This window comes from Syngnathus leptorhynchus, chromosome 15, assembly GCF_054491065.1.
Source record: "Syngnathus leptorhynchus isolate UIUO chromosome 15, UIUO_Slep, whole genome shotgun sequence".
NCBI classification, from domain to species: domain Eukaryota; kingdom Metazoa; phylum Chordata; class Actinopteri; order Syngnathiformes; family Syngnathidae; genus Syngnathus; species Syngnathus leptorhynchus.
In genome coordinates, this window is record NC_141209.1 from 2,420,782 (window position 1) to 2,446,723 (window position 25,942).

The 25,942-nt window shown below is 44.6% G+C and overlaps 5 protein-coding genes across 10 annotated transcripts; 3 read left to right on the forward strand and 2 right to left on the reverse strand.

Annotated features, from left to right (window-relative positions):
* The first annotated feature begins 104 nt into the window (after window positions 1-104).
* dnajc5gb (DnaJ (Hsp40) homolog, subfamily C, member 5 gamma b) lies at window positions 105-3,634 on the forward strand. Of its 2 annotated transcripts, none has more exons than XM_085931612.1 (6): window positions 105-506; window positions 1,424-1,546; window positions 1,609-1,822; window positions 1,891-2,041; window positions 2,198-2,269; window positions 2,358-3,634. In XM_085931612.1, the coding sequence occupies exons 2-6, from the start codon at window positions 1,434-1,436 to the stop codon at window positions 2,435-2,437; spliced, it is 630 nt and encodes a 209-aa protein (XP_085787738.1). In that variant the 5' UTR covers window positions 105-506; window positions 1,424-1,433; the 3' UTR covers window positions 2,438-3,634. The 2 variants fall into 2 exon arrangements, with proteins under 2 accessions (XP_085787738.1, XP_085787737.1); XM_085931611.1 differs by having other exon boundaries at window positions 274-506; window positions 2,195-2,269.
* A 38-nt stretch (window positions 3,635-3,672) lies between these two features.
* LOC147045034 (proton-coupled zinc antiporter SLC30A2-like) lies at window positions 3,673-9,834 on the forward strand. 3 transcript variants are annotated; one of them, XR_015068313.1, is made up of 10 exons: window positions 3,673-3,771; window positions 3,834-3,985; window positions 4,057-4,203; window positions 4,280-4,433; window positions 4,496-4,700; window positions 4,773-4,878; window positions 4,953-5,087; window positions 5,204-5,313; window positions 9,316-9,376; window positions 9,480-9,834. XR_015068313.1 is itself a non-coding variant. In XM_085931608.1 (9 exons), exons 1-8 carry the CDS (start codon window positions 3,725-3,727, stop codon window positions 5,308-5,310), a joined length of 1,053 nt encoding a protein of 350 aa, XP_085787734.1. In that variant the 5' UTR covers window positions 3,673-3,724; the 3' UTR covers window positions 5,311-5,313; window positions 7,169-8,366. The 3 variants fall into 3 exon arrangements, 2 of the variants coding, with proteins under 2 accessions (XP_085787734.1, XP_085787733.1); XM_085931608.1 differs by lacking the exons at window positions 9,316-9,376; window positions 9,480-9,834 and adding an exon at window positions 7,169-8,366; XM_085931607.1 differs by lacking the exons at window positions 9,316-9,376; window positions 9,480-9,834 and having other exon boundaries at window positions 5,204-8,366.
* On the reverse strand, window positions 5,412-9,445 carry coq8ab (coenzyme Q8A, genome duplicate b). Its single transcript, XM_085931606.1, has 15 exons — window positions 8,973-9,445; window positions 8,748-8,883; window positions 8,131-8,361; window positions 7,992-8,058; window positions 7,681-7,752; window positions 7,487-7,612; window positions 7,339-7,424; window positions 7,133-7,273; window positions 6,925-7,006; window positions 6,751-6,844; window positions 6,445-6,586; window positions 6,243-6,350; window positions 6,097-6,162; window positions 5,924-6,010; window positions 5,412-5,857 (listed from the first exon to the last, which is right to left on the reverse strand). The coding sequence occupies exons 2-15, from the start codon at window positions 8,859-8,861 to the stop codon at window positions 5,573-5,575; spliced, it is 1,701 nt and encodes a 566-aa protein (XP_085787732.1). The 5' UTR covers window positions 8,862-8,883; window positions 8,973-9,445; the 3' UTR covers window positions 5,412-5,572.
* Window positions 9,835-15,961: 6,127 nt separating the features above from the next.
* On the reverse strand, window positions 15,962-22,252 carry LOC147045036 (putative deoxyribonuclease TATDN3). Of its 3 annotated transcripts, none has more exons than XM_085931448.1 (11): window positions 19,503-22,252; window positions 18,210-18,370; window positions 18,108-18,140; window positions 17,965-18,038; window positions 17,821-17,905; window positions 17,685-17,747; window positions 17,492-17,601; window positions 17,365-17,420; window positions 17,089-17,253; window positions 16,686-16,763; window positions 15,962-16,416 (listed from the first exon to the last, which is right to left on the reverse strand). In XM_085931448.1, exons 2-11 carry the CDS (start codon window positions 18,261-18,263, stop codon window positions 16,370-16,372), a joined length of 765 nt encoding a protein of 254 aa, XP_085787574.1. In that variant the 5' UTR covers window positions 18,264-18,370; window positions 19,503-22,252; the 3' UTR covers window positions 15,962-16,369. The 3 variants fall into 3 exon arrangements, with proteins under 3 accessions (XP_085787574.1, XP_085787572.1, XP_085787571.1); XM_085931446.1 differs by having other exon boundaries at window positions 17,141-17,253; window positions 19,503-22,248; XM_085931445.1 differs by having other exon boundaries at window positions 16,686-16,766; window positions 17,141-17,253; window positions 19,503-22,248.
* On the forward strand, window positions 19,140-21,862 carry fuca2 (alpha-L-fucosidase 2). The gene is made up of 6 exons (XM_085931444.1): window positions 19,140-19,620; window positions 19,743-19,930; window positions 20,028-20,367; window positions 20,522-20,732; window positions 20,872-21,171; window positions 21,574-21,862. Exons 1-6 carry the CDS (start codon window positions 19,430-19,432, stop codon window positions 21,709-21,711), a joined length of 1,368 nt encoding a protein of 455 aa, XP_085787570.1. The 5' UTR covers window positions 19,140-19,429; the 3' UTR covers window positions 21,712-21,862.
* Window positions 22,253-25,942: the final 3,690 nt, after the last annotated feature.

Consider the following 25,942-nt stretch of genomic DNA (forward strand, 5'->3'; position numbering starts at 1 on the left):
TTTCAATGGCCAGTGCAGCTTTATGCCCAAAAAAATACAAAATGAAAAAACAAAATTTGTGGAAAATAATATTAGACAACTACATTAGAATAATTCATTACAGAAACTAAAAATGTTAGAAAAAAATCCCCCAGAAAATAAAATGTAGGGAGTACATATATAAATAGAAAGGCATGCTACTAAAAACACAAATTATATATTTAGGAAAATAATGGAAAAAAAACAACTTATGAAAACAGTGAAAAAGCTACTCCTTGCCGCTTCCCGTAGTGACGTCAATCACGCTATCCACTTCCTGGTTGGTTACGATAGGTTTGGCTAACTAGCATTCTAGCTTACGGCAATACCAGCCTCTCCCACTCAAGCATGGTGAGGACGCCGGCGTTTTAGTAGCACAACAACCTGCTTGTCAACCTACATGGGACGACGTTGCCAAGATAGCCGGCGTAGAATATTTGAACTCGATGAATTGACTCCCGAAACGTGCATTTAAATTCGTCCAGAAGGTAAGAGTCTACTTTTCTTATTGCTACAGTTGTGCTAAAGTTAGCTTAGCACTCTGTCGAAAGTTCACCCAGCAGCGGTCTTTGATAAACATTTTAGTCGGATGAAACTCCAGTTTTACATTGAATTACTATGATATATTTATAGTATTTATATAAATATATTAAATTTACATTCAGTGGCGTGGAGTCCGAAACTGAACGTGTTTAATTATTTTTAAGTAACAGTTAGAAAAATGAAGTCCCGATAAGCAATATTTTTCAAGTAGAGATTACTATCCACTTGTATTAGCTAACTGTCGTCGCACACCACTGAACTAAAATGCAACAAATGTGCAAAAATAGGCAAGTTAATTACACACTTTTCGCCAATGTCGTCAATGGAATATGTCTTAGAAAGACGTAGAAACTATCCGGCTACATCATTTCCCCGTGGCACAATCAGTGTAAATCATTTATTTTAATTGCAGAATGTCATTAAAGTCTCGCATATTTACTACAAAACTAATAGGCAAAGCTTTGGAAACGATTAACCTTTGTCTTTTGGAAACTAGTAAATGAGTTAATATTGAAGTGGGTATCTTTAGTTGCACAAAAACACTCACTATCAAGCCAAGTTTGTTTTTATTAATAGCATCATTGTTCTTCAGAGAACGTTCAGGGGAGTTTTATCAGGTTGTAATAAGCCATCCATCAAAATGGGTCATTTTTATTTAAAAACAACATACGGACCCAAATGTTACGCAAATGCAGTGTGACAACTGTCATGACCGCAGAATACATAAAACCATTCATTAGGAAGAAATTAGACTATGTGGACACCCTTGTAAGATAAGACACCCACATGAATTCACTTCCAATTGTAGCTAGTTCATTGACTTCCTCATTTAAGTTGAATAAAAAGTACGTATTTCTGCCAGAACCTCCAACATGGACGACTCCAACAAACCTCAGCGCAAAATGTCCACAGCAGGGGACAGCCTGTACAAAATTTTGGGCTTGCAGAAAGGAGCATCGCCTGAGGAGATAAAGAAAGCTTACAGGTGGGTTTGATTTTATTAAAGGACACACGTTCTCAATTTTCACATGATGACGGTCCTCACAGGAAGCTGGCGCTGCGGCACCACCCGGACAAGAACCCCGACAACCCCGAAGCGGCGGAGAAATTCAAGGAGATCAACAACGCTAACTCCATCCTGAGCGATGAGAACAAGCGTAAGATCTACGACGAGTACGGCTCCATGGGCCTCTATGTGGCAGAGCAGTTTGGCGACGAGAGCGTCAAGTACTACTTCCTCATGTCCAAGTGCTGGTTCAAGGTGAGCCGCGCTGTCAATACCGACCACGGAACGCCGAGTGTTGACACCTCGGGATGATGTCACTTCAGGCCCTGCTGGTGTGTTGCGGCATCTTCACCTGCTGTTGCTGCTGCTGCTGCTGCTGCTTCTGCTGTGGCAAGTGCAAGTCTTCCGAGGAGGACGAGAGAGAATTCTACGTGGACCCGGAGGACTTGGAGGAGAACCAGGAGCAAGAGGAAGGTAAGTGGCGGCTTTCTGTTTCTTGGACTGACTTTGTACAATTATACCAGCAATATATTTTGAATTAATTGGTTATTATTGGAATCAGCCTAAAGAAAAATTTTAACCCTCGTCCTTGAGGCTCTCTGAATTATTTTGCGTTCTGTTTTCCAGCAGGAGACACTGTAATTGTTATTCAGCCCAGCTCGTCCGCCGACGCTTCGGGCAAAGCTGACGCCGCCACGTCAGGTGGGCAGCTCATAAAAGATTGACGTGGTGGTCCAAATGTGCTTTCCTTAAACTTGTAGAAAGTTTGACTTCATTTCTGTCCATGCAGGCGAGGACACACCCATCATGAGTCAGCCCCACGCCGGCAACGGCTCCACCTCCGCCATACACCTGAAGCTCGAGGAGTGAATCACTGCCTTGACAAAAAAAAAACCCTATTGTCAAAGTTTGGATCTTTTTTTTTTTTTTTTTTTTGGGAGTTCCAACATCTTTATTTGTTTACACCAGCAGTTATTTGGGGCTTGTGTTTAGGTGCCACAGGGTTTGCGTTTGGGTCTATTTGTGTTTTTTGTTTTTACACAGGACTATGCAGAAAGTCTCTGGCCACCTTCAGAATTATGTCTTAGAAATGTTAAAATGATAGGAGTGGGCCAAAAGTAGGCATATCACTTTGTGTACATAGTCTCAAAACTGAATTTACACCCCCCCCCCCCCCTCCCTTAGAGTTGCTTATTACATTCATACCATTGAAAATCATTCATAGATTTCGTATTCATTTGTCTAAAGCTGCTGCATCCTGATATCTAGTTTTACAAGTCATATTGACTGTTGAAAAAAAAAATTCATTCTAAGGACAGAGTTACCAGTGACCTGAGAATGATGCACAGTTTTTTCTCTGATCACTTTTGTAATGTTCGTGTTCATTGTGCCGACGTGCCAAAATAGAGCGCACAATTGTTCCAAATTTTTATTCATTGAATTTTAGTCACTACATTTTATTCCAAATTTATTACAATTTTATACATTGACAGTAAAAATTGGATTTTTCGGTGATATTTCCAGCCAAGACTAAAATGTGCTGAAACTTTTCCAGGTGACCTATTTAGAGTTTTGTCATCCAGCTTCTTGTTGAATTGCAAGGTTTGCAAAAAAAAACTGAAAATCTACATAGTTGAACGTTCGCAGTCAGATTAAGTTCACCCGGAAAGTTTGACATCTTTTCAAATTTCACACCCAAGCGGAATATGCCTTCCTTCTTTTTTGAGTCGTGTATATGTGTACATAACCACTATGATCATCACAGCCGAACAGTTGCACTTTTTTTGTTTAGGTGGCAACATAAATTCCATGTGCTGTGTAGATATAGAAGCCAACTTAAGTACACGAACATAAAAAAAAGTGAAATCGTCATCTTTGTTTTGATTTTTGATGTTTAAAATGCGAGTGCCAAGCGGTCCGACACGAAATGTACTTAAATCATTTTTGATCTACTATAACTTGAATGTTTTTTGTTTTTTTTTAGACATTCCCGTGTTTATCTGCTCGCTCAAGGTGTAAAAAGGGTGGGTTTTTTTCGACTGAATAAACTCAGGTGTCACAGATGCAGTCGACTTGTCGCATTATCTCCCCCACCCCTCCCCTCCCTCAGTCAGCCAGATAGCGCGACTGGGAACAGGTTGCCGTTTTCCCACTTCCATGGCCGCCGAGTCGGACAAGCAACTTCTGCTGGAGCCTCTTTCCTGGTCTGTTTATTCTTTAAAATTCTTGAGCTCAACATTGTCGTGATTACTTTGTCTCGTCTCAGGTCGGACTCGGAGAGCAGCGAAGACTTGGAGTGGTCCTGCTGCGACGGGGATGAGTTGGACTCAGCTGAGAGGTGCGAGAGACGTCGAGCCGGGAAAAGACTCATGGTCGCCTTGGTCATCAGCCTGGTTTTCATGGTCGCGGAGGTACTCGGTGAGAAAAATACCATCACATCCTATCCTTTCTATGCTTTGGATCCTAATCCGGTCCTGTCCTGTCCTCAGGTGGGTACGCCTCACACAGTCTGGCCATCATGACAGACGCCGCACATCTCCTGAGTGACGTCGGCAGCATCTCGCTGAGTATCTTCTCTCTGTGGATCTCGGGACGCGCGCCCACTCGCACCTTCACTTTTGGATGGCGTCGAGCCGGTTAGTCTTTATGGCAGAGTGGCTTCACGGCATGAAGCTATTTTTTTTCTATTCACTGTAATTGTGTTCCCAACAGAGATTGTGGGCATGCTTGTATCTCTGTCGTCCATCTGGGCGGTGACGGCCGTGTTGGTGTGGTCGGCCGCTAGGAGGATCTCCGACGGCGACTACGACATCGACACTGACATCATGCTGCTGACTTCGGGCTGCGGCGTGGCCGTCAACGTCCTGTGAGTCCGCCGCTGCGCTGGTCACGCTTCTCCGCAATCTCACGCTTTTCTCTTGTCTTTAGCATGGTGCTCATCCTGCAACAGTCGGGCGTCTCTCACACCCACAATCACGCCTTGCCCGACGGGTGGCGACAAAAGGACGAGGAGCGGCGGAGTCTCGGCCATCATCACGGAAACGCCAGCGTGAAGGCCGCTTGCGTCCATGCGGTTGGAGACCTGATCCAGAGTGTCGGTGTACTGCTGGCGGCCGCCGTCATCCACTTCTGGGTCAGTTGCAGGAAAACACAACATCATGGTGTAAGAAGAAAAAAAACTTCAAAATGTTTTATTTGTCGGCAGCCGGAGTGTAAGGTGGCCGACCCCGTCTGCACGCTGCTCTTCTCCCTTGTGGTCATGTGGAGCACATTTCCCACCGCCAGGGATGTTTTCAGAGTGCTGATGGATGGTAAATACAAGCCTCTGGGCTATGACATCATCACAAGGCGTCATAACGGACGCTGCCGAATCGATCTCCTCCAGGCGTTCCGCCTGGCATCAGCGTGGCCTCCGTGCACGACGCCTTGCTGGCCGTGCGAGGCGTGTCGTCGCTTCATCGCCTTCACGTGTGGAGTCTGGACATGACGCACGCTTTGCTGTGCGTGCACATCACCGCAGGTACCTCAATTATTTTTATCTCAAATATTTCTCTGAATGTTTTTTTTTTTTCTGGGGTTATTAGAATTGTTTTTTTTTTTTTAAATACTGATCCAAACGCGTTCATGTACTTCCAGAGGACGGTGCCGATCCACATGTCATCCTCAAGAGAGCCACAAAGCTCCTGTGCTCCGATTTTTGCTTCACCTCCATTACGATCCAAGTGGAACCTTGCGCAACATAGCAGGTGCACATTTTTTAATCGTGTACTACCTGTCTTTTTTTTCCTGATTACTTTGTAGAAAAAATATTTTAGGCACAGTTATTTGACCAATCAATCAAACGTAACGAATCAGACATTTTATTAATGTTAAGTACTAATGTATCGGGACACCATTTGCAAAAATAGGCTGTAAATACGTGAAGTCATTAAGACCACATTAGTCCTGTATCACATGGTGGCGATCAATGGTGTGTTTCAAAATGGAGGCGGGGCCAAAAATTCCTCAGTTAGTCAGTCCATCCTGCCAATAGCGCGTGTAGGTCTCTCGAAACATGTCCCTGCACGCCACCCGGGCTTTGAGTTTGGAGCAGACCAGGAAAGAGCCGCCCATCTTGCGGTGCAGCGAGTACGTTTCCTCTGGCGGCGGCGCCAGGCGTTCGTGAAGCATCACCGGGATGAGGCGGTGGATGCGCTCCGTGGTGCTTTGGGTGCCAAAGTCAAACGGGTCAGTCGACGAGAAGGCCTCACCCAGAATCATCACGGCGTCCACGTGAGCGTTTTCCATCGCCTTTTGAATAATAATAGTTAAAACAATGAATGGCCATTATTATTATTTTTTTTTTTTGCAAGCTACCTTAGATTCAAATCCGGTGAGGAACTTCATGTCTCTAGAGCGCTGCAGGACTTCTTCTCTATTTTGATGTGCAGCTGCGTTGATAATCTAATTTTCAAAAGTAGAAGAGATAAATAGTTTTCCTCTTTCAGTGATGAAAATAAACCCGAGGATGTAGCATAACGCCAGTTCACCTCAATATAGATGTCTGTGAAACCTTTGTCAAATTCCCGCGTAGCGCCGAAATCCAACAGCGCGACCTGTCGACATTTTTCAACAAGTTTAGACAAGAATCTAACCGACCCAAGCTGAGATGAAATCCTGTCAAAGTCAAGCAAACCTTCTGCTTGTGCGGGTCATAAAAGAAGTTGGACCAGTTGGGATCCGTCTGCATGAAGCGGAACTCAAAAAGCTCCCTCAGGCACAATTTGAGGATTTGCTCACAGATCTGCAAGAGCAGCAAAAGAAAAAAAAATTTGAACATGCTTTGTACACGCTTGGTATTTCCTTAATTGGCCTGACAGGCAAGCACACGTACTTACCTCGTTCCGGAGTTCTTGCGGGAGGTCAGTGGCGCGGTCTAGGGGGAAGCCGCTCACCAGTGTGGTGGTGAGCACACGCTGGCCACTCAGCTCGGAGATTACGTCGGGCACGTAGAAGAAGGGATGATCCTTTAGCAACTCTCTGATGTGCACCAGAAAATGTATTCACATTAACCTAACCATTTTGTTAACCTTACTATACATGGTCCAAAAAATACCTTACTATACTTGGTGATTTAGAAATAAAAGCCTTTGTAACGAGAGAGGCTGTGGTGTCGTAAGAGTGAAAAGTCACAAATGACTTACTGGAACTTTGTGCAACATTTGGCCTCTTTGACGTAATCACATTCCAGGGCCAGCTCTCTGCTCATAACCTGGATCATATGCTCAGGGAACAGACCTGCCAAGAAAACATGTCATTGTTTTGACTTTATTCAAATAAGGGGGAAAGGAAAAAAAAAAAGTTAGCTACTCTTTTACCTTCAGGCAGCGCGTTGCTTAAACTCAGGAGCGTCATAATGTTGTTCACGTCACTGCTGATACTCTTTGACACGCCAGGATACTTAAGGGTAAAAAAAACAAAGATAAGATTAATTAACTCAGTCTTAAATGTTCCTGATTTAAAAAAAAAAAAAAACACAAAAGAAAATTAAAGTGGTTTCAAATAGCGTTAAAAGCTTTATAATACCTGAACCTTCATGGCGACATCTCTGCCGTCTTTTAGCTTGGCCAAGTGCACTTGACCGATGGAGGCGGCGGCAAACGGCTTCTCCTCAAAGTATTCCAACTTCTCCCGCCAGTCCAGGCCCAGGTCGCTGCTGATCACCTTCTGCATGCGACAACAGTGTCACAAACGTCCCACAAAATCCCCACTTCTCCAACTGGAAACTTTACCATCATCTGTTTGGTAGGCATGAAGTCAGCGCTCTGTCGAACCCGTTCAAAGATTTTGGCCAGCTCAGGGTTGATGAAAGCGTCGTCTAGAAGGAGTGGAGAAAGTCATTAAAAGACTCTTCCTGTCGTGATGTATTCAATGGCTCACCTTGAATACTCAGCATCTGTCCTAATTTGAGGGCAGCCCCTCGAACTTTGCACAGCGTCCGCACGATTCTCTCAGCGTTTGCTTCAGACAGGAAAGTGTTGGAGTCCAGGATAGACTTTTTATTGGCTGCAGGCAACAAAAAAAAAACCTATTTTATTCTATTTACACACAAATTAAACTCGTCGTTTTGCTACCTTGTTGTTGAAGATTGAACTTCTTCTTGGCCGCTTCAGCAATTGCACCAAAACTAAGTCCCACAGCCAGGCCTGAGAAAATAAACGGTGAAATGTTGCCCTCTACTGGCCTTTTGGTGTAAGCACTAGACAAGCATCTCTTCAATCATGCATGCATGCATGCATTCATTCAAAGACCAAGGTTATTATAGTTAATAAAAACTGACACACTTTTTAAAAATTTAACATTTTACATATTTCCCTCAAACAAACTTAGCTAGTAAATGCCTCCCATCAATGCCGTGCAATACAAGAGTTTCAACAGGACATACTTCCAAAACTCATCAGACGTCCAATCCGAGTAATGGGCACTTTCCTCTCCCGTGCATTCTTACAGAGCTGAAATGCAAAGGAGAACTTCAACAATATGCTGAGAAATGTACTGGAAAAAAATGAAAAATCTATGCTTACCACTTGCTTGTAGGGCTTGAGGTGAGCACTTTTGGAGGCCCTCGCTCTGTCCATGTCCTCCTCTGACAGCCTCCCGACAGATGAGTTGTCCTGAGTGAGCATCCTTCTGGGGGCGCAAACCAAAGGCCACCTGGCCCGCTTGGTAACGGTTCTATGGGTCTCACCTCCATTATTCAGCCCACCGGCAAAGGAGGAGTAGCCACGGATTTTCTGCTTTATTCTCAACGTGTCCTTAAACGAAAAAATATTGCTCATTTAAAAAGGTACAGAACTCTTTTTAGTGCCCTCTAGCGGTGATGAAGCACACTGCGATAACAAGGAAACTTTTACCCACAACTGCTTTCAAAAAATCATTCATCTGCACTAGTTAACTCGAGTTTTTAAAACAAGTGGTTAGGGTTCAGTTAGATATTCATTTCTTTCTAATCGTGTCACTTTGCTGCACCAGTACAATATCACAAATGCAGCCAGAAATAGTTCCCAGGGGAACCCGAACGGTCGGGACGGAACAGTGCGCGCTTGGAGTTTATATCCGAACGCGCCCACGTTTATCAAGAAGCAACATCTCGCCGTTGGTTCACCATTGTTCTTGCAGTGAAACCGACGGCAGCGCTTACCCTCCAACATCCAGAGTGGGAGCTCCCTCCGGGGGCCAAAGATCCCCCCCGAGCCCGGCCCACCATCTGCATGATCCACGCAAAACCCGTGCGCGCCAGAGCGTCGCCCGTCATGGTGCTTGTCCGCGACCCACACCTAGAGCACGCATGGAATGCAAAAGTAACCTTGAAGCTGTTTTTTTTATTTTATTTTAAATAAGTGATTAAAAGTTGCAATAGACTCACCAGCAATGTTGAGAACGCAAGCCGTGGAGCGCTCAAACTTCATTTGACTCGACGTCGTGTCAAGTCGTCAACACTCAGTTGCGAAGACGCCCCAAGGATGAGACTTATTTTAACCGAGAAAGTGGCCAAGGCGTCGGTGGTAGGTGTTGAATAGTGGGCGGGGGGTTCCAAACGAGTTAAAGTTCAACCATTAGTGAGCGGTAGGTAGGCGAGCGTAGTGTCCGTCATTCAGCGGCCCGGAGAAACTGCCGCCTCGTGTTGGCTCGTGAGTGAACGATTCGTTCAAAGGAACGGATCTTTTCAGTGATCAAATCTCTTTCTAAAGCGATCCGTTCTTTTTCAGTTCATATGACTTCAAGCAGCTTCATTGACGCTGGTGTCACCTCGCCGAAGAAGAAAATGACGTAAGTTCACGTTCACGAACGAGTCGTGAATGGCATTAACCGTTCACCAACCGAATGGATCTGTGAGTGAACGAGTCAGTGAGTGAGTGATTTGCATATCCAGGTCATCGCGAGAACGGATCAGCGAGGGAACGAATCCTGACTTTCCCGTTGGCGTTTCCAATGGGTGAACTGCCTTCCTTCCCGTGCATCAACGGATCAGTCAGTGAACGTGTTGAGTCTCCCTCCTGGCGTGAACTATGATTTACGATTTGCCAAGGAAAGAAAGCAGCACTAACTTCTTTTATGCACGTTTGGTCCAAACTAACGGCTAACTTTATTGCATGAAGGGATGCTTCTCTTTGGGTCATCTTTATTTTATAACACTCATTGTAGTTTTTAAATAACGTCTATGCATATTGCTAATTATTGTTGTCCAATATAGCTACTGCAATTTCACATTAGATTGCTGGTTTGAAATGTACTTTTATTATTATTATTATTATTATTATTATTATTATTATTATAATAAACATGTATGTTAAAACTTGTCTGGTGTTTTATTCCTTCCTTAAGTTTAATAACTTTTTTTCAACCTTTCATTCAAACACAAACACCATGGTATAATAACACCATCAACTACAATCCAACAAAAACAAAATTAAAACATCAATGTCGGCATAACGTGTGTCGGCTGGCATAGCAGCAACGCACTCCCTCGTGAATCTTCGCCAACGAACATGAAACTCTTGAATGGTGGTGTACCTAATAGAGTGTCCAAATGACGTCACAGATCAAACAGCCAATCAGAAAGTGGGGGGTTGTTTGGGTGTGGCACTTTTCACTTTCATTTAAATTTTGACCATGATTTTTCCCTAATGAAGTGGCCTGTGATTAGGTACACTTGAAAATGGCGGTGTACCTAATAGAGTGTCCTAGTGACGTCACAGATCAAACAGCCAATCAGAAAGTGGGGGTGAGGGCGGGTGTGGCACTTTTCACTTTCACTTAAACTTTTTCCCTAATTACCTGTAATTAGATACACCTGTGTACATGTGACGTCACAGATCAACCAGCCAATCAGAAAGTGGGGGGTTGTTTGGGTGTGGCACTTTTCACTTTCACTTAAACTTTTTCCCTAATGAAGTAATTAGGTACACCTGTGTCAGTGTGACGTCACAGATCAACCAGCCAATCAGAAAGTGGGGGGTTGTTTGGGTGTGGCACTTTTCACTTTCATTTAAATTTTGACCATCATTTTTCCCTAATGAAGTGGCCTGTGATTAGGTACACCTGAAAATGGCGGTGTACCTAATAGAGTGTCCAAGTGACGTCACAGATTAACCAGCCAATCAGAAAGTGGGGGTGAGGGCGGGTGTGGCACTTTTCACTTTCACTTAAACTTTTTCCCTAATGAAGTAATTAGGTACACCTGTGTCAGTGTGACGTCACAGATCAACCAGCCAATCAGAAAGTGGGGGGTTGTTTGGGTGTGGCACTTTTCACTTTCATTTAAATTTTGACCATAATTTTTCCCTAATGAAGTGGCCTGTGATTAGGTACACCTGAAAATGGCGGTGTACCTAATAGAGTGTCCAAGTGACGTCACAGATCCAACAGCCAATCAGAAAGTGGGGGGTTGTTTGGGTGTGGCACTTTTCACTTTTTGTTAACTTTTGACCATGATTTTTCCCTAATGAAGTGGCCTGTGATTAGGTACACCTGAAAATGGCGGTGTACCTAATAGAGTGTCCAAGTGACGTCACAGATCCAACAGCCAATCAGAAAGTGGGGGGTTGTTTGGGTGTGGCACTTTTCACTTTCACTTAAACTTTTTCCCTAATGAAGTAATTAGGTACACCTGTGTCAGTGTGACGTCACAGATCCAACAGCCAATCAGAAAGTGGGGGGTTGTTTGGGTGTGGCACTTTTCACTTTTTGTTAACTTTTGACCATGATTTTTCCCTAATGAAGTGGCCTGTGATTAGGTACACCTGAAAATGGCGGTGTACCTAATAGAGTGTCCAAGTGACGTCACAGATCCAACAGCCAATCAGAAAGTGGGGGGTTGTTTGGGTGTGGCACTTTTCACTTTTTGTTAACTTTTGACCATGATTTTTCCCTAATGAAGTGGCCTGTGATTAGGTACACCTGAAAATGGCGGTGTACCTAATAGAGTGTCCAAGTGACGTCACAGATCCAACAGCCAATCAGAAAGTGGGGGGTTGTTTGGGTGTGGCACTTTTCACTTTCACTTAAACTTTTTCCCTAATGAAGTAATTAGGTACACCTGTGTCAGTGTGACGTCACAGATCCAACAGCCAATCAGAAAGTGGGGGGTTTTGGGTGTGGCACTTTTCACTTTTTGTTAACTTTTGACCATGATTTTTCCCTAATGAAGTGGCCTGTGATTAGGTACACCTGAAAATGGCGGTGTACCTAATAGAGTGTCCAAGTGACGTCACAGATCCAACAGCCAATCAGAAAGTGGGGGGTTGTTTGGGTGTGGCACTTTTCACTTTCACTTAAACTTTTTCCCTAATGAAGTAATTAGGTACACCTGTGTCAGTGTGACGTCACAGATCCAACAGCCAATCAGAAAGTGGGGGGTTGTTTGGGTGTGGCACTTTTCACTTTTTGTTAACTTTTGACCATGATTTTTCCCTAATGAAGTGGCCTGTGATTAGGTACACCTGAAAATGGCGGTGTACCTAATAGAGTGTCCAAGTGACGTCACAGATCCAACAGCCAATCAGAAAGTGGGGGGTTGTTTGGGTGTGGCACTTTTCACTTTTTGTTAACTTTTGACCATGATTTTTCCCTAATGAAGTGGCCTGTGATTAGGTACACCTGAAAATGGCGGTGTACCTAATAGAGTGTCCAAGTGACGTCACAGATCCAACAGCCAATCAGAAAGTGGGGGGTTGTTTGGGTGTGGCACTTTTCACTTTCACTTAAACTTTTTCCCTAATGAAGTAATTAGGTACACCTGTGTCAGTGTGACGTCACAGATCCAACAGCCAATCAGAAAGTGGGGGGTTGTTTGGGTGTGGCACTTTTCACTTTTTGTTAACTTTTGACCATGATTTTTCCCTAATGAAGTGGCCTGTGATTAGGTACACCTGAAAATGGCGGTGTACCTAATAGAGTGTCCAAGTGACGTCACAGATCCAACAGCCAATCAGAAAGTGGGGGGTTGTTTGGGTGTGGCACTTTTCACTTTCACTTAAACTTTTTCCCTAATGAAGTAATTAGGTACACCTGTGTCAGTGTGACGTCACAGATCCAACAGCCAATCAGAAAGTGGGGCGTTGTTTGGGTGTGGCACTTTTCACTTTTTGTTAACTTTTGACCATGATTTTTCCCTAATGAAGTGGCCTGTGATTAGGTACACCTGAAAATGGCGGTGTACCTAATAGAGTGTCCAAGTGACGTCACAGATCCAACAGCCAATCAGAAAGTGGGGGGTTGTTTGGGTGTGGCACTTTTCACTTTTTGTTAACTTTTGACCATGATTTTTCCCTAATGAAGTGGCCTGTGATTAGGTACACCTGAAAATGGCGGTGTACCTAATAGAGTGTCCAAGTGACGTCACAGATCCAACAGCCAATCAGAAAGTGGGGGGTTGTTTGGGTGTGGCACTTTTCACTTTCACTTAAACTTTTTCCCTAATGAAGTAATTAGGTACACCTGTGTCAGTGTGACGTCACAGATCCAACAGCCAATCAGAAAGTGGGGGGTTGTTTGGGTGTGGCACTTTTCACTTTTTGTTAACTTTTGACCATGATTTTTCCCTAATGAAGTGGCCTGTGATTAGGTACACCTGAAAATGGCGGTGTACCTAATAGAGTGTCCAAGTGACGTCACAGATCCAACAGCCAATCAGAAAGTGGGGGGTTGTTTGGGTGTGGCACTTTTCACTTTCACTTAAACTTTTTCCCTAATGAAGTAATTAGGTACACCTGTGTCAGTGTGACGTCACAGATCCAACAGCCAATCAGAAAGTGGGGGGTTGTTTGGGTGTGGCACTTTTCACTTTTTGTTAACTTTTGACCATGATTTTTCCCTAATGAAGTGGCCTGTGATTAGGTACACCTGAAAATGGCGGTGTACCTAATAGAGTGTCCAAGTGACGTCACAGATCCAACAGCCAATCAGAAAGTGGGGGGTTGTTTGGGTGTGGCACTTTTCACTTTTTGTTAACTTTTGACCATGATTTTTCCCTAATGAAGTGGCCTGTGATTAGGTACACCTGAAAATGGCGGTGTACCTAATAGAGTGTCCAAGTGACGTCACAGATCCAACAGCCAATCAGAAAGTGGGGGGTTGTTTGGGTGTGGCACTTTTCACTTTCACTTAAACTTTTTCCCTAATGAAGTAATTAGGTACACCTGTGTCAGTGTGACGTCACAGATCCAACAGCCAATCAGAAAGTGGGGGGTTGTTTGGGTGTGGCACTTTTCACTTTTTGTTAACTTTTGACCATGATTTTTCCCTAATGAAGTGGCCTGTGATTAGGTACACCTGAAAATGGCGGTGTACCTAATAGAGTGTCCAAGTGACGTCACAGATCCAACAGCCAATCAGAAAGTGGGGGGTTGTTTGGGTGTGGCACTTTTCACTTTCACTTAAACTTTTTCCCTAATGAAGTAATTAGGTACACCTGTGTCAGTGTGACGTCACAGATCCAACAGCCAATCAGAAAGTGGGGGGTTGTTTGGGTGTGGCACTTTTCACTTTTTGTTAACTTTTGACCATGATTTTTCCCTAATGAAGTGGCCTGTGATTAGGTACACCTGAAAATGGCGGTGTACCTAATAGAGTGTCCAAGTGACGTCACAGATCCAACAGCCAATCAGAAAGTGGGGGGTTGTTTGGGTGTGGCACTTTTCACTTTTTGTTAACTTTTGACCATGATTTTTCCCTAATGAAGTGGCCTGTGATTAGGTACACCTGAAAATGGCGGTGTACCTAATAGAGTGTCCAAGTGACGTCACAGATCCAACAGCCAATCAGAAAGTGGGGGGTTGTTTGGGTGTGGCACTTTTCACTTTCACTTAAACTTTTTCCCTAATGAAGTAATTAGGTACACCTGTGTCAGTGTGACGTCACAGATCCAACAGCCAATCAGAAAGTGGGGGGTTGTTTGGGTGTGGCACTTTTCACTTTTTGTTAACTTTTGACCATGATTTTTCCCTAATGAAGTGGCCTGTGATTAGGTACACCTGAAAATGGCGGTGTACCTAATAGAGTGTCCAAGTGACGTCACAGATCCAACAGCCAATCAGAAAGTGGGGGGTTGTTTGGGTGTGGCACTTTTCACTTTCACTTAAACTTTTTCCCTAATGAAGTAATTAGGTACACCTGTGTCAGTGTGACGTCACAGATCCAACAGCCAATCAGAAAGTGGGGGGTTGTTTGGGTGTGGCACTTTTCACTTTTTGTTAACTTTTGACCATGATTTTTCCCTAATGAAGTGGCCTGTGATTAGGTACACCTGAAAATGGCGGTGTACCTAATAGAGTGTCCAAGTGACGTCACAGATCCAACAGCCAATCAGAAAGTGGGGGGTTGTTTGGGTGTGGCACTTTTCACTTTTTGTTAACTTTTGACCATGATTTTTCCCTAATGAAGTGGCCTGTGATTAGGTACACCTGAAAATGGCGGTGTACCTAATAGAGTGTCCAAGTGACGTCACAGATCCAACAGCCAATCAGAAAGTGGGGGTGAGGGCGGGTGTGGCACTTTTCACTTTCACTTAAACTTTTTCCCTAATGAAGTAATTAGGTACACCTGTGTCAGTGTGACGTCACAGATCAACCAGCCAATCAGAAAGTGGGGGGTTGTTTGGGTGTGGCACTTTTCACTTTTTGTTAACTTTTGACCATGATTTTTCCCTAATGAAGTGGCCTGTGATTAGGTACACCTGAAAATGGCGGTGTACCTAATAGAGTGTGTACCTAATAGAGACATAGTCTCTCCAGCGCTTCCTGGGTCGTCTCCGGGTTCTCCTACCGGATTTCTGATTATTTGATTTATTAACAAAAAAAAGAATCAGTGTTTGTGTGTGGGGACGTTTTGTTGAACGATTCGTTTGAATTAATCTTTTGAGTGAATTGATTCTAAAGATTCAGTTCACTTAAAAGAACTGGAATGCACATTACTACTGCCGCCAGTAGTGGGCAACGTGCTGGTTGACGTGTCCGGAGGAAGAGGCGGTACCTGAAGTGGACCCTCGTGATGCATTCAAGACGTGCACGCCGCAGTGTAAAAGCTCCTTCCGATTTTGGGTGTTATATTGGTCAATGTTTAGAAGTCGTATACGTGACTTTCTCCCATTCTGCTTGTTGTTGTTTTTTTCTTCCAAAATGACAATGTTGGATAGATACTAAGGGTAACTACTAGGGTTTAAGGGTAAACTCGTATGAACAAAGATGGACTAAAATAACTGTATAAATATACATAAATACATAAACACACATATATTATTGTTATTGTTTAATTTTCCGTCTCAACCCTAGTTTGAAACCCTGACCCTAGATTTAACCCTCAGATGCATATGTGGGTAAAAAATGACTCAGTGAGTTTTTTTTAATATCTTTATAATGAAAAGATGTTCTTTTCATATTCAAGGCATTCCTAAAAAACATGTTTTTCACACAAGTACACAATGGATGTTCACAATGTTCACATTTTTCTGACTGTTCTAGGTTTAAAATAAAGATATTGCAAACATTAAATCATTGTTGTGTGGTCCTAGATATAATACCTAATATCATAGAAGTGAATTGCTCTCTACCAAAATGACAAAAATGGCCTTTAAAAGACATTATGGGTCATTTTTGACCCACTTTTGGAAGGTACAGTCACTTTTGCATCCAAGTGACTTCTTGATTGTCTGTCTCAATTATCCAGTATCACAATTTGATGGCTGACTTTAACTTGGAGAAGAGCCGGAGTGCGTTCCGCGTGGTTATCTGCATCACCTCCTCCACCGATACGCCTTTAACGACGCTAATATACTCGGCCGCAACGATGATGTTCTTGGGCTCGTTTCTCACCTGTGTGTCAAAAAAGATGGCACAAAAACTGGTTAAAAAAATGCTATCCCACTTATTTAACCCTGAAAAAAAACAATTTTACCATCATATTATTACATTATAGTAAGAGTTAAACTAGTCTTTGTTTGCATTACTGAATTATAGAGCAATATTTTTTTTTTTTTTTTCTGTGTGGCTTGGCGGTACCATGTGACCCACGGACCTGTACCGGTCCGTGGCCCGGTGATTGTGCACCTCTGTCTCAGAGTGTTCAATGAATAAAACTTGACCTGCTTCTCTGGGCCGAGTGCGGGCGAGTCCGTTTCCAGGCACATATTCTCTAGAGGCAACTGTTTCACAAGTTTCTGCTTCTTAGTGGACACAAATGAAGAAGAGAATAGAGAGAAGAACGGCAAAATTAGTCAGCATCATCGTATGTAGCCATAAGAGCTGTACATGAATTGATGAATAGTCTTCAAGTAAGCAGTTGGGAAATCAAACAAACAATGTTTGAACAGCAGCAAGTGACGCAGAACCGAAGGGATCACGAAAGGTTTGCTCCTTTTGCTCACGTCGTAATCTGACTGTTGATTAGTTTATCAAAAAGTACACAAACACACACACACACTGTTAACACGACCCCAACTCAAAATGTTGACAGGAAGGTTAGTGAGTGAACAAAATGACCTGAACCTGAAATTGATGGGAAACTTTCCCGAAATGAGTGTATTGCAAGGACACGCACTTGCTCGCTGCGTACGATGGACGGCGGGATGGAGAAGAAGTATCCCGCCTTCACCCCCTCCATGGCCACTGATGGCTTCCCATCAAAGGCGTGAAGGAGAACTTTTTCCACACCTGTGGAAAAACAACACAGACTTCTTCAGTTATTGTGACCACTGATGGGCGGCCTGATATTTTCAATGGAGAAAAATACAATAAATAATAAGAAAAAAGGTAAGACGTCACCTTGCTCTTTCAAGAGCTGGATTGTGGGTCTACCTGCCGAACGCGAGTGAACATTTCTAATAAAAATACACAATTGATTAGTCCACAAAACAGCATTTTGGTGTACTTCAATGTAACTCGGACTCACAGAGGGAGGTCCAGCTCTTTGGCTAGACGCGCCTGGCGGATCAGAACCTCTCTTTGGCTCTCTTTGTCGGACTCGCTCTTCACATACCTGGGTGTAAAATCCAAACCGACCTAGGACAAGACATGGAAATGCGAACCATATCAGTACAGTAAACCCTTCGGTGATTTATGAACCACCAATCAAGTTTATCTACCTCTCCAATGGCCACGAGCTGGTCTTTGTATTTGTCAATGAGGGGAAGCGCTGCATCTAGGTCCTATGCACAAGACACAAAAAGTGTTGCACAGTGATATTTACGAGTTTTGTAACAATTTATCTTGCATTCTTACCTGTAGGGAAGCACTTCTGTGTTGGTCTGAAGATACTTCCTGAACGGGATGGACTCCCAGGCAGGGCAACACAAACCCTGGGAACCTATAAATAGAAGAAAACATAGTTAGCTACTATAAAAAGGAATAGAGCGTTAAAGTTACCTCTTTGACAACGCAATGATCTTGTCAAATTCCCCTGCATGCTCGGCTACGGCTAACAATGCCAACAGTCCAGCCTGGCAATGGAAAAACAACACGCACGTTTCATCATGGAGCCAAGAGACTTCAAGAAGCAATGAACCCACCTGTTTAGAGTGTTCAATAACAGTGTCTATGTCCTGAAAGATAAACGTGACAGTTTAAAATAGATACATGGACTACAACGTTCGGTAGTAGTGTTTTAGTACCTTGTCAAAATCTGCCGCAGAGATGTGACAGTGGCAATCGAGGAAGCCATGCATGTTGGTATCAAAACATCCGGGTAGCTGTCCAGAGTGCGCATACACCGCAATTCTCACGCACCAGATTTAATGCAGAGTGTCCCAAAGGGGCGGTGGTATCAATTTCTCTAGGCAAAATAGGATAAAACAATTTTGCCTAAATCAGGAAACAACAAATCAAACGTACCCAACAGTAAACGTCATCAACTGAGGCCGCTTTCGCTTTGTTTACGGCTAAATATTGTCGCTTGAATTTAACCTCATGATTTTGGACATTGAATAGATTAATGAGAAAAATATATAAACTAAAATTAAAAACGCATATAGTTTCGAAAACCACCGGATACGCATGCATTATACATTTTGCACGGTGCAGGTGTTACATGTCAAGTTGCTCCCATGTTGTCTTACTCCCCGTCTCGAGTTACGACTGTTATGGTAAGGCGAGATGCGCAGTTTTGTGGTTCGCGACTGCAGATTCGTCACAAGCGACTTGGAACTTCCCTGATTGCAAAACTGTTCAAATTCTCAATAAAAACACTGAACGAAACGTCTCGTTTGCATTTCCGACTGGCTGCAAAAACATAGCAAACACTAAAAAAATCAAATAATAAAAAAAATAGAAAAGTAATGAACAGGATTTGAACGCAAATATTTAAACCATATAGTCTAAGTATCTTCCGTGTAGTACATGTGTGAAGGAACCATATTGTAATGGTTAGCGCTCTGGCCTCATACCCCGGCGATGCAAGTTCAAATCCCGGTGGGACCGATTGAATATTTTATCATGGAAAACTTTTTTTAGTGTTTGCTATTATTTTGCAGCCAGTCGGAAATGCAAACGAGACGTTTCGTTCAGCGTTTCTATTGAGAATTGGAACAGTTTTGGAATGAGTTCCAAGTCGCTGTGAAGAATCTGCAGTCGCGAAACACAAAACTGCGCTCCTCGCCTGACAATACTAGTCGTAACTCGAGACGGGGAGCAAGATAACGTGGGGACAACTTGACATGTAACAAGGGCTTTACGCAGTATGTTGATGCAAGTGTGCAATATAAGGTAAAATAGGCATAATAGACACTTGAACGAACCGATCCCTAGCTCAAGCTTCCGTTTTTTTTTATTTCCTCATTTTGACAGTACGAGGATTTCACCCCCCGGCTCAAACATTTGATATATTTCAATAAAAATGACGGTCTTAATCAGTGCGTTTCTCCTCGTTTGCCTGCTGTCCATCCGCATCACCGAGACAAAATACGAACCCAACTGGGAGTCCATCGACTCCAGGCCACTGCCGGAGTGGTACGACCAAGCTAAGTTTGGCATCTTCATCCACTGGGGGGTCTTCTCCGTGCCAAGCTTCGGTAGCGAGTGGTTCTGGTGAGGCTTCTAAAACTCCCATGTAGTATTCATTATTGGGCTCACTTTTTTTTTTTTTACAATAGAGAGGGAACGGGATCCAGCGTAATACTGACACCTAGTGGCGTTTTCGTGTCTTGCAGGTGGTACTGGCAGGGGCAAAAACTGCAGTCCTATGTGGCCTTCATGCAGAAGAATTACCCACCGGACTTCAAGTATCAAGACTTTGCACCCCACTTCACCGCAGAGTTCTTTGACGCCAAAGAATGGACAGACATCTTTGCCGCATCGGGAGCCAAGTACATCGTGTTGACCACAAAACACCACGAAGGTCCTCCATGAACTATTTAATCACTGTAAAATGTTCTGTTGTTAGCTGGCTAGCCAACATGCTACGCTTACCAATTTAATCTGTCAATCATCCCTAGGCTTCACATTGTGGGGCTCTAAGACCTCATGGAACTGGAACGCCGTGGATTTGGGCCCCAAGCGCGACCTGGTGGCGGAGTTGGCCAGCGCCGTGCGCACTCACAGCGACCTGCGCCTGGGTCTGTACCACTCGCTTTTCGAGTGGTTTCATCCGTTATTTCTGCAGGATGCCGCCAACCACTTCACCACCAACAGTTTCGCCGTCACCAAGAGTCTTCCCGAACTTTACGATCTGGTGCTAACGTACAAGCCCGACGTGCTGTGGTCGGACGGAGATGGGGATGCGCCAGACAAATACTGGAACAGCACCGGATTCCTAGCCTGGCTCTACAATGACAGGTAAACAATAGATTTTTTGCAAACAAAAACATTTTCTTTTGTGAAAATATTACGGCTGTTTTCAAACCAGCAATCCAGATTCCACTAAATTGGGCCTAGCGCCCTACTTTGAGGATCAGTCTTCTAGTAGTTTATATTTTTTTTTTACGGGCAGTCCAGTGCGGGACACGGTGGTCACCAACGACCGCTGGGGTTTGGGCTCTATTTGCAAACACGGCGGCTACTACACCTGTGCTGACCGCTACCAGCCTGGTCACCTGCTGCCGCACAAGTGGGAGAACTGCATGACCATCGACACCAAGTCGTGGGGCTACAGGCGCAACGCCCCTCTCGCCGACTACCTCACCATCGAGGAGATTGTGGCGGTGAATATGCCCAATGACATCACTAGGCAGGACATGGCTACCTAACTGCATGTTACTAAGAGAAATTGGCTTCAGAGTCAAAAATGGGCACTTCAGTATTTTTTAGATGAGATACTTACTTTGTGTTCTGTTCCTCCAGACATTGGTGGAGACTGTGTCTTGCGGTGGCAACTTGCTGATGAACGTGGGTCCCACAGCGGATGGGAGCATCACACCCATCTTTGAGGAGCGCCTCCGTCAAATTGGTCGGTGGCTAGGGGTGAACGGCGAGGGGATCTACAACAGCAGCGCCTGGCGCGCTCAGAAGGACACCGTCGCATCCGCCGTCTGGTACACGTCCAGACCGCAGCAGAACACCGTGTTTGCCTTTTTTCTTGTGTGGCCGACTGATGGAATTTTAGTCCTCGGAGAACCTGATGTCACACCGGGCCACACTCAGGTAAGTTGACTGAATGTTCCACGAGATAAAGCAGGTGTACCACTCGTGGCCCTCGTCCCACACTTTGAAAATCACTTGAACATAATACAACAAGGCTTCCTGATTGGGCGCAACAGGGCGCATAAAGTGGCTCAAGTGGCCAGCTTTTGTTTTTTAGCTCTCCCGGTGGGCGTCTACTGTTCAAAGAATTCCGTCACGCACGCCCACCCGCCGCCACCTGCTGGTCGTCCCCTCGTGCTCACGCTGCCTCTGCTGACTCACTAAGATGCCTTCTCAGATTCCGCTGTAGTTTTCTGGGAAGCGGGGCCACTCGCATTGATTTTTGTTCTCTGACCGTCTGTAATCTTATTTTAAAAATATGTGCTCTGTGCTTTTGCTCTGGGGTGGGAATTGCAAAACTAGGTGGCGCTCTTGGGTCACGGGCCCGTACAATGGGTGCCTGCGATGCCCCGCGGTCTCCGGGTCTTCCTACCTCAGCTGTCCGTCAGCCAGATGCCATGTCAGTGGGCCTGGACCCTCAGACTGACAGGTGCCAATTGAACAAGAAGACGACGACAAAGATTCACGATTTTAGATGCACAGAACAGCTTAAATAAACTCCTTACCGCAAGGAAATGAAATGCTGCCTCGGGTGAATTGCCTTTTTTTAACAATTTTGTATAAAAGCTGGAAATCTATTTTTGTCCTTCTTATGTACAGTACATATTTTTAAGTTTGTGTGTGTACGTGTGCATAATATTTAGTTAATTGTTGATGGTGTTGTTGTTTTTTATTCCCTGGATGAATACTGTACATTAAGAGGCGGGGTTGTGAATATTTTAATAATAGCCGCGGTTGTGAATCAAACGCCGTGAGCTGCTTTTGGTGTCCTCTGGTGGCGCATGGCTGCATTGCACCCAGGAGGAGGCGTAAGGACACGCTCCAAGCTCATCTCGGACGACTCCGGAAAGAAAGCGACCCCCTCGGACACCATCCTTACCGCCCCCCACAATTTGCACATCCGTCCACCCGAGGGTCCAATGAAGCTGTCTAATACCTGGTAAGCCTCCGCCGCTTTTTTTTTCTATGCTGTTTTTTTTTTTTTTTGCGCATAGCTTGATCAGAGCCGAATTTAGGCTGCTCGTGGTCGGGGGTTCTTAAGTGAGGGAGGGGGGGTGTTTGTCACCTGAAAGGGTGACTCCAGTGCGGGGGTCGTTGTGTGTGCTCCCTCCCCGCTGCCGCACGCTTTTTAACAAGAGGAGGGGGTGGGGGGGTCCCAGTTCTGCCAATGTTCCATGACATGCAGATGGGGGGGCGACCAAGGGGGTTCTCGGGTCCATGCATACCCCCCTCCTCCCCACCCCAACATCAACAAGACGCGCGCGCGCATGCACGCACGCACGCATGCACGCACTGTGAGCCGGATATCCCCATATAGGCAGGCACGTGACAGCTGATCCGACAACAGCCAGCAAAAGAAGCCATGTTTGAATTGGAGGATGAATTCATTTTCAATTGGATTGTTGGCATTCACATTTTAATGGAGCGGCATATTAGACACGGATAAATAGGTTACTGCTCTGAAATATGTGTTAGAGGTCATTTTAATATCATAAAATACACACACACACCACATTTTTACTCAATTTTACAGATAAAATGTTTTTACTTTACAATTAGAAGTATAAAACATTTTTATGTGCTTGTTATTTTTTTATTATATGGGTGTAGTCTAACAAATGGATATGAAAGCATGCAAATTTAAACTTCTGTCTTCATGGATGTGTCTTAGTATCTATATTTAATATAACACTTTTTCCCCTGCCGCATCATCACACTCACTTCTTACATTTGCTGGTAATTATATATGCCGACAGGAAGCAGGGCCATTGTGGCAGACTCTGTTGCCATGGTGACGCGCCACTAGTTGTCAAGCTTATTTTCCGATTTTAAAGAGATGGTGCTGGGCGGAAGGATGAAGGTGAATGATGTGTGATCGGCCTGGAAGAAATCCTCAAACCTTCCATTCATAACACACCCTTCCATGTCCCTCATCCACTGTGTTGTTGTTAGTGTTCATCTGGGGAGGTGTGTGTGTGTGTGGGGGGGGGGGGGGCAACATGGAATCCCACTCAGCTGTTCCTAGCAAGTGTGCATCTTCTTGAGGGAGAGCATTTGTATTTATAGATGACGAGTGGCTCGACCTTGACTGTATTAGCTATTTTAGAACCCACACCCCACCCTCCCCAATAGTCCTGTGCTGCATAATGGATCTGCAAGCGAGCAACGACTTGTTCCACGCTCGATGACTAAGAATAGCGCCCTGAGGAGCTCCTCTTTCAATACACACGCTCGGCATTCTCCGCTCGTTAGGCCACTTAGACGAGGAGTGCAGCGTTAACGGAGTCGGAAAGAGTCTGAAACCTTTTTGCCCACTTAGTCAGCATTTTAAAAAATATATATTCAGTGTTTTTGGTTTTCACTTTTTATTATTATTTTTTGAATGTTTTAAATAAAGCGCCTAATATCAATTTAGTCACCCACAAAAAAAAAAAAGCCATCCCTGAAACAACACAGGAAATCGGCCATTTTGTTGAGGTGGCCATTTTGTTTGAACAGCGCCCTGTAAAAATTCAACTCCTGAACCGAGTTTCCCTTGGCAACGTGACATTTCGTAGACATGTCTATCATGAGTCGACCCGTTAAAATGTCTCAAGAAGCCTGAAAGGACACAGGAAGTCTGCTATTTTTAGTTGAAGTGGCCAATTTGGAATTATTTTGGTTTCAGGTTGGACATTTTCATGGGTCCTTCAAAAACCAACTACTGCCAGAGATTTTTGTCCGATGGCTACCAAATTTGTACCATGTGTATGCGACAGATGGGCGACTGTCACTTGTGGAAAAAAAAATCGTGTTCGCCATTGCGTGTGGGCGAAGCTTGAAGATTCCACGTAACTATGTGGTCAACTTGTATATGGTCACGTTGTTCTCTGTTTGGTTCTCTCGATATGAATCTTAAAAAAAAATGGATATACTCTGGGAGGAGCACAGTAATCATGTCGGGGTTTGACTCGGCTCGGGCGCATACGCAGGATGCGGCGTGCAGCTGCACATCATCTGGCGGCATTAAGCCCAGCTCGGCTTGTCACGACGTCGGCGGTTCTCCTGCTTTGTGAATGGAGCCCGAGGACGTCGTGACGGGAAGCATCTCACAAAAGAGCCCCCTACGGCTTTTATTTCTCCCTCCTTCTCCCACTTCCTCCTCGCCATATAGGCCACGTGAATTGCACCTTTTGAAGGGAGGTTCTCAGTTCTTGATGAATGAAGAGCAGCTTTTGACAATGATCAGGACATCTGACTCCCTCCCACCCTCGCTTTCCCTCTCCTCCTACCCAGCCTGAGTGAGCTGCCAGAGCCGGAGAGGAAAAGCGCCCTGAAACGTGGGCCGTTGTGTAATCCCTCCCAGGGCCCCTTTGCTATTTTTGTACCCGGGTCTGCACGTCATGCTTGGGTATTTTCTCTGGTGACTGGCTCGCATCAATAGAACGCTCCAAATGTGCGCCGCTACCGCCGCCACTCCGGACTGATGGGACGTTTACCATGGCGCTTTTTTTCCCTATCCCGACGGAGGCGGAATGGACGGCGCGGGATGAGGAATGAGGATGCGGGACATGGAAGGAGAGGAGGAGGTTGAAATCTCAGGTTTGTCTGAGGATCAAGGAGGGGGGTGCATGCGTGTGAATGTCATTATGATATTTATGGATGCTCGGGTTTAAAGGGACGGAGCGTTTCTTTTTTTTTCCATCCACCTCCGCTTCGCACCGCTGCTGTGTCATGCATTTGTTGCACAGGTGCAACACAACAACATGCGTCTGCGTCTTTGTGCGCGCAGCGAAACGCGGGATTAATCTGGCGTACGCCGCAGTCGGCTTTTGAGGACCTCGGAGGATGGAAACTAAGCAATGAGGTCAAATCGACCTTGAGGAGGGAGACTTCAAAGCCCCCCCTCCCGCCCCCCAGCACACCCCACAATGTTGTGTTAACCTGCTTTTCCACAGCGCGGCACTGACTCGACTCAACTCGTTCGGCTCAGTTAGGGGAGTGTTGTTTTCCACTTTGAAACTGCAAAAACATGTCGCATCGGTGCGATAATGCCTTAAGAATGAGAAGTTGCGGGAAAAAAATCCCACCGCATTGAATGCATTAACTCTCGATAAGACAGGTGAGAAATGCCACGAGTCAGATTGAGTTTTGCTAAATTATACTTTGAAATCTGTTTAAAAAAAAAAAAAAAGATCACATCGGTTGGATCGAGAATGTGAAGTTGCAAAAAAATAGGCCAATTGAAAATAAATCACAGAAAAAGACATTAGTCGGTTCAAGCTATGCTAACTGGAGGCTAGGTAAACGAGCCAAAATGAACATATTGTTTAGATTAATTCACGCTAATGCGTAGGCAAGTGGGAAATTAAAAAATCCCTTCCCATTGAACATAAAGTCGTACGAGAAGGAAACATTGAACACAACGTATTTCTCTTGCTAAATAGTAAATAAAGTAAGCAAGAACGCGGCGCCACACAACAAAATGGAGATTGTAGCACAGCAACAGGCTAAGCTAACATTAGCATGTGTAAAGGTACCGTACAGTAGAAAAGGGACTAGTTCTTGCAAGCATCTTTGTGAAATGGACCACTCAAATGTGGCACACCCCCACTTAGCCTCCCTTCCCATCTCTGTTATTTTCACGCGACTGTCCGCATGCGACGAGTCACCTTGGATTCGCATTCTCGGT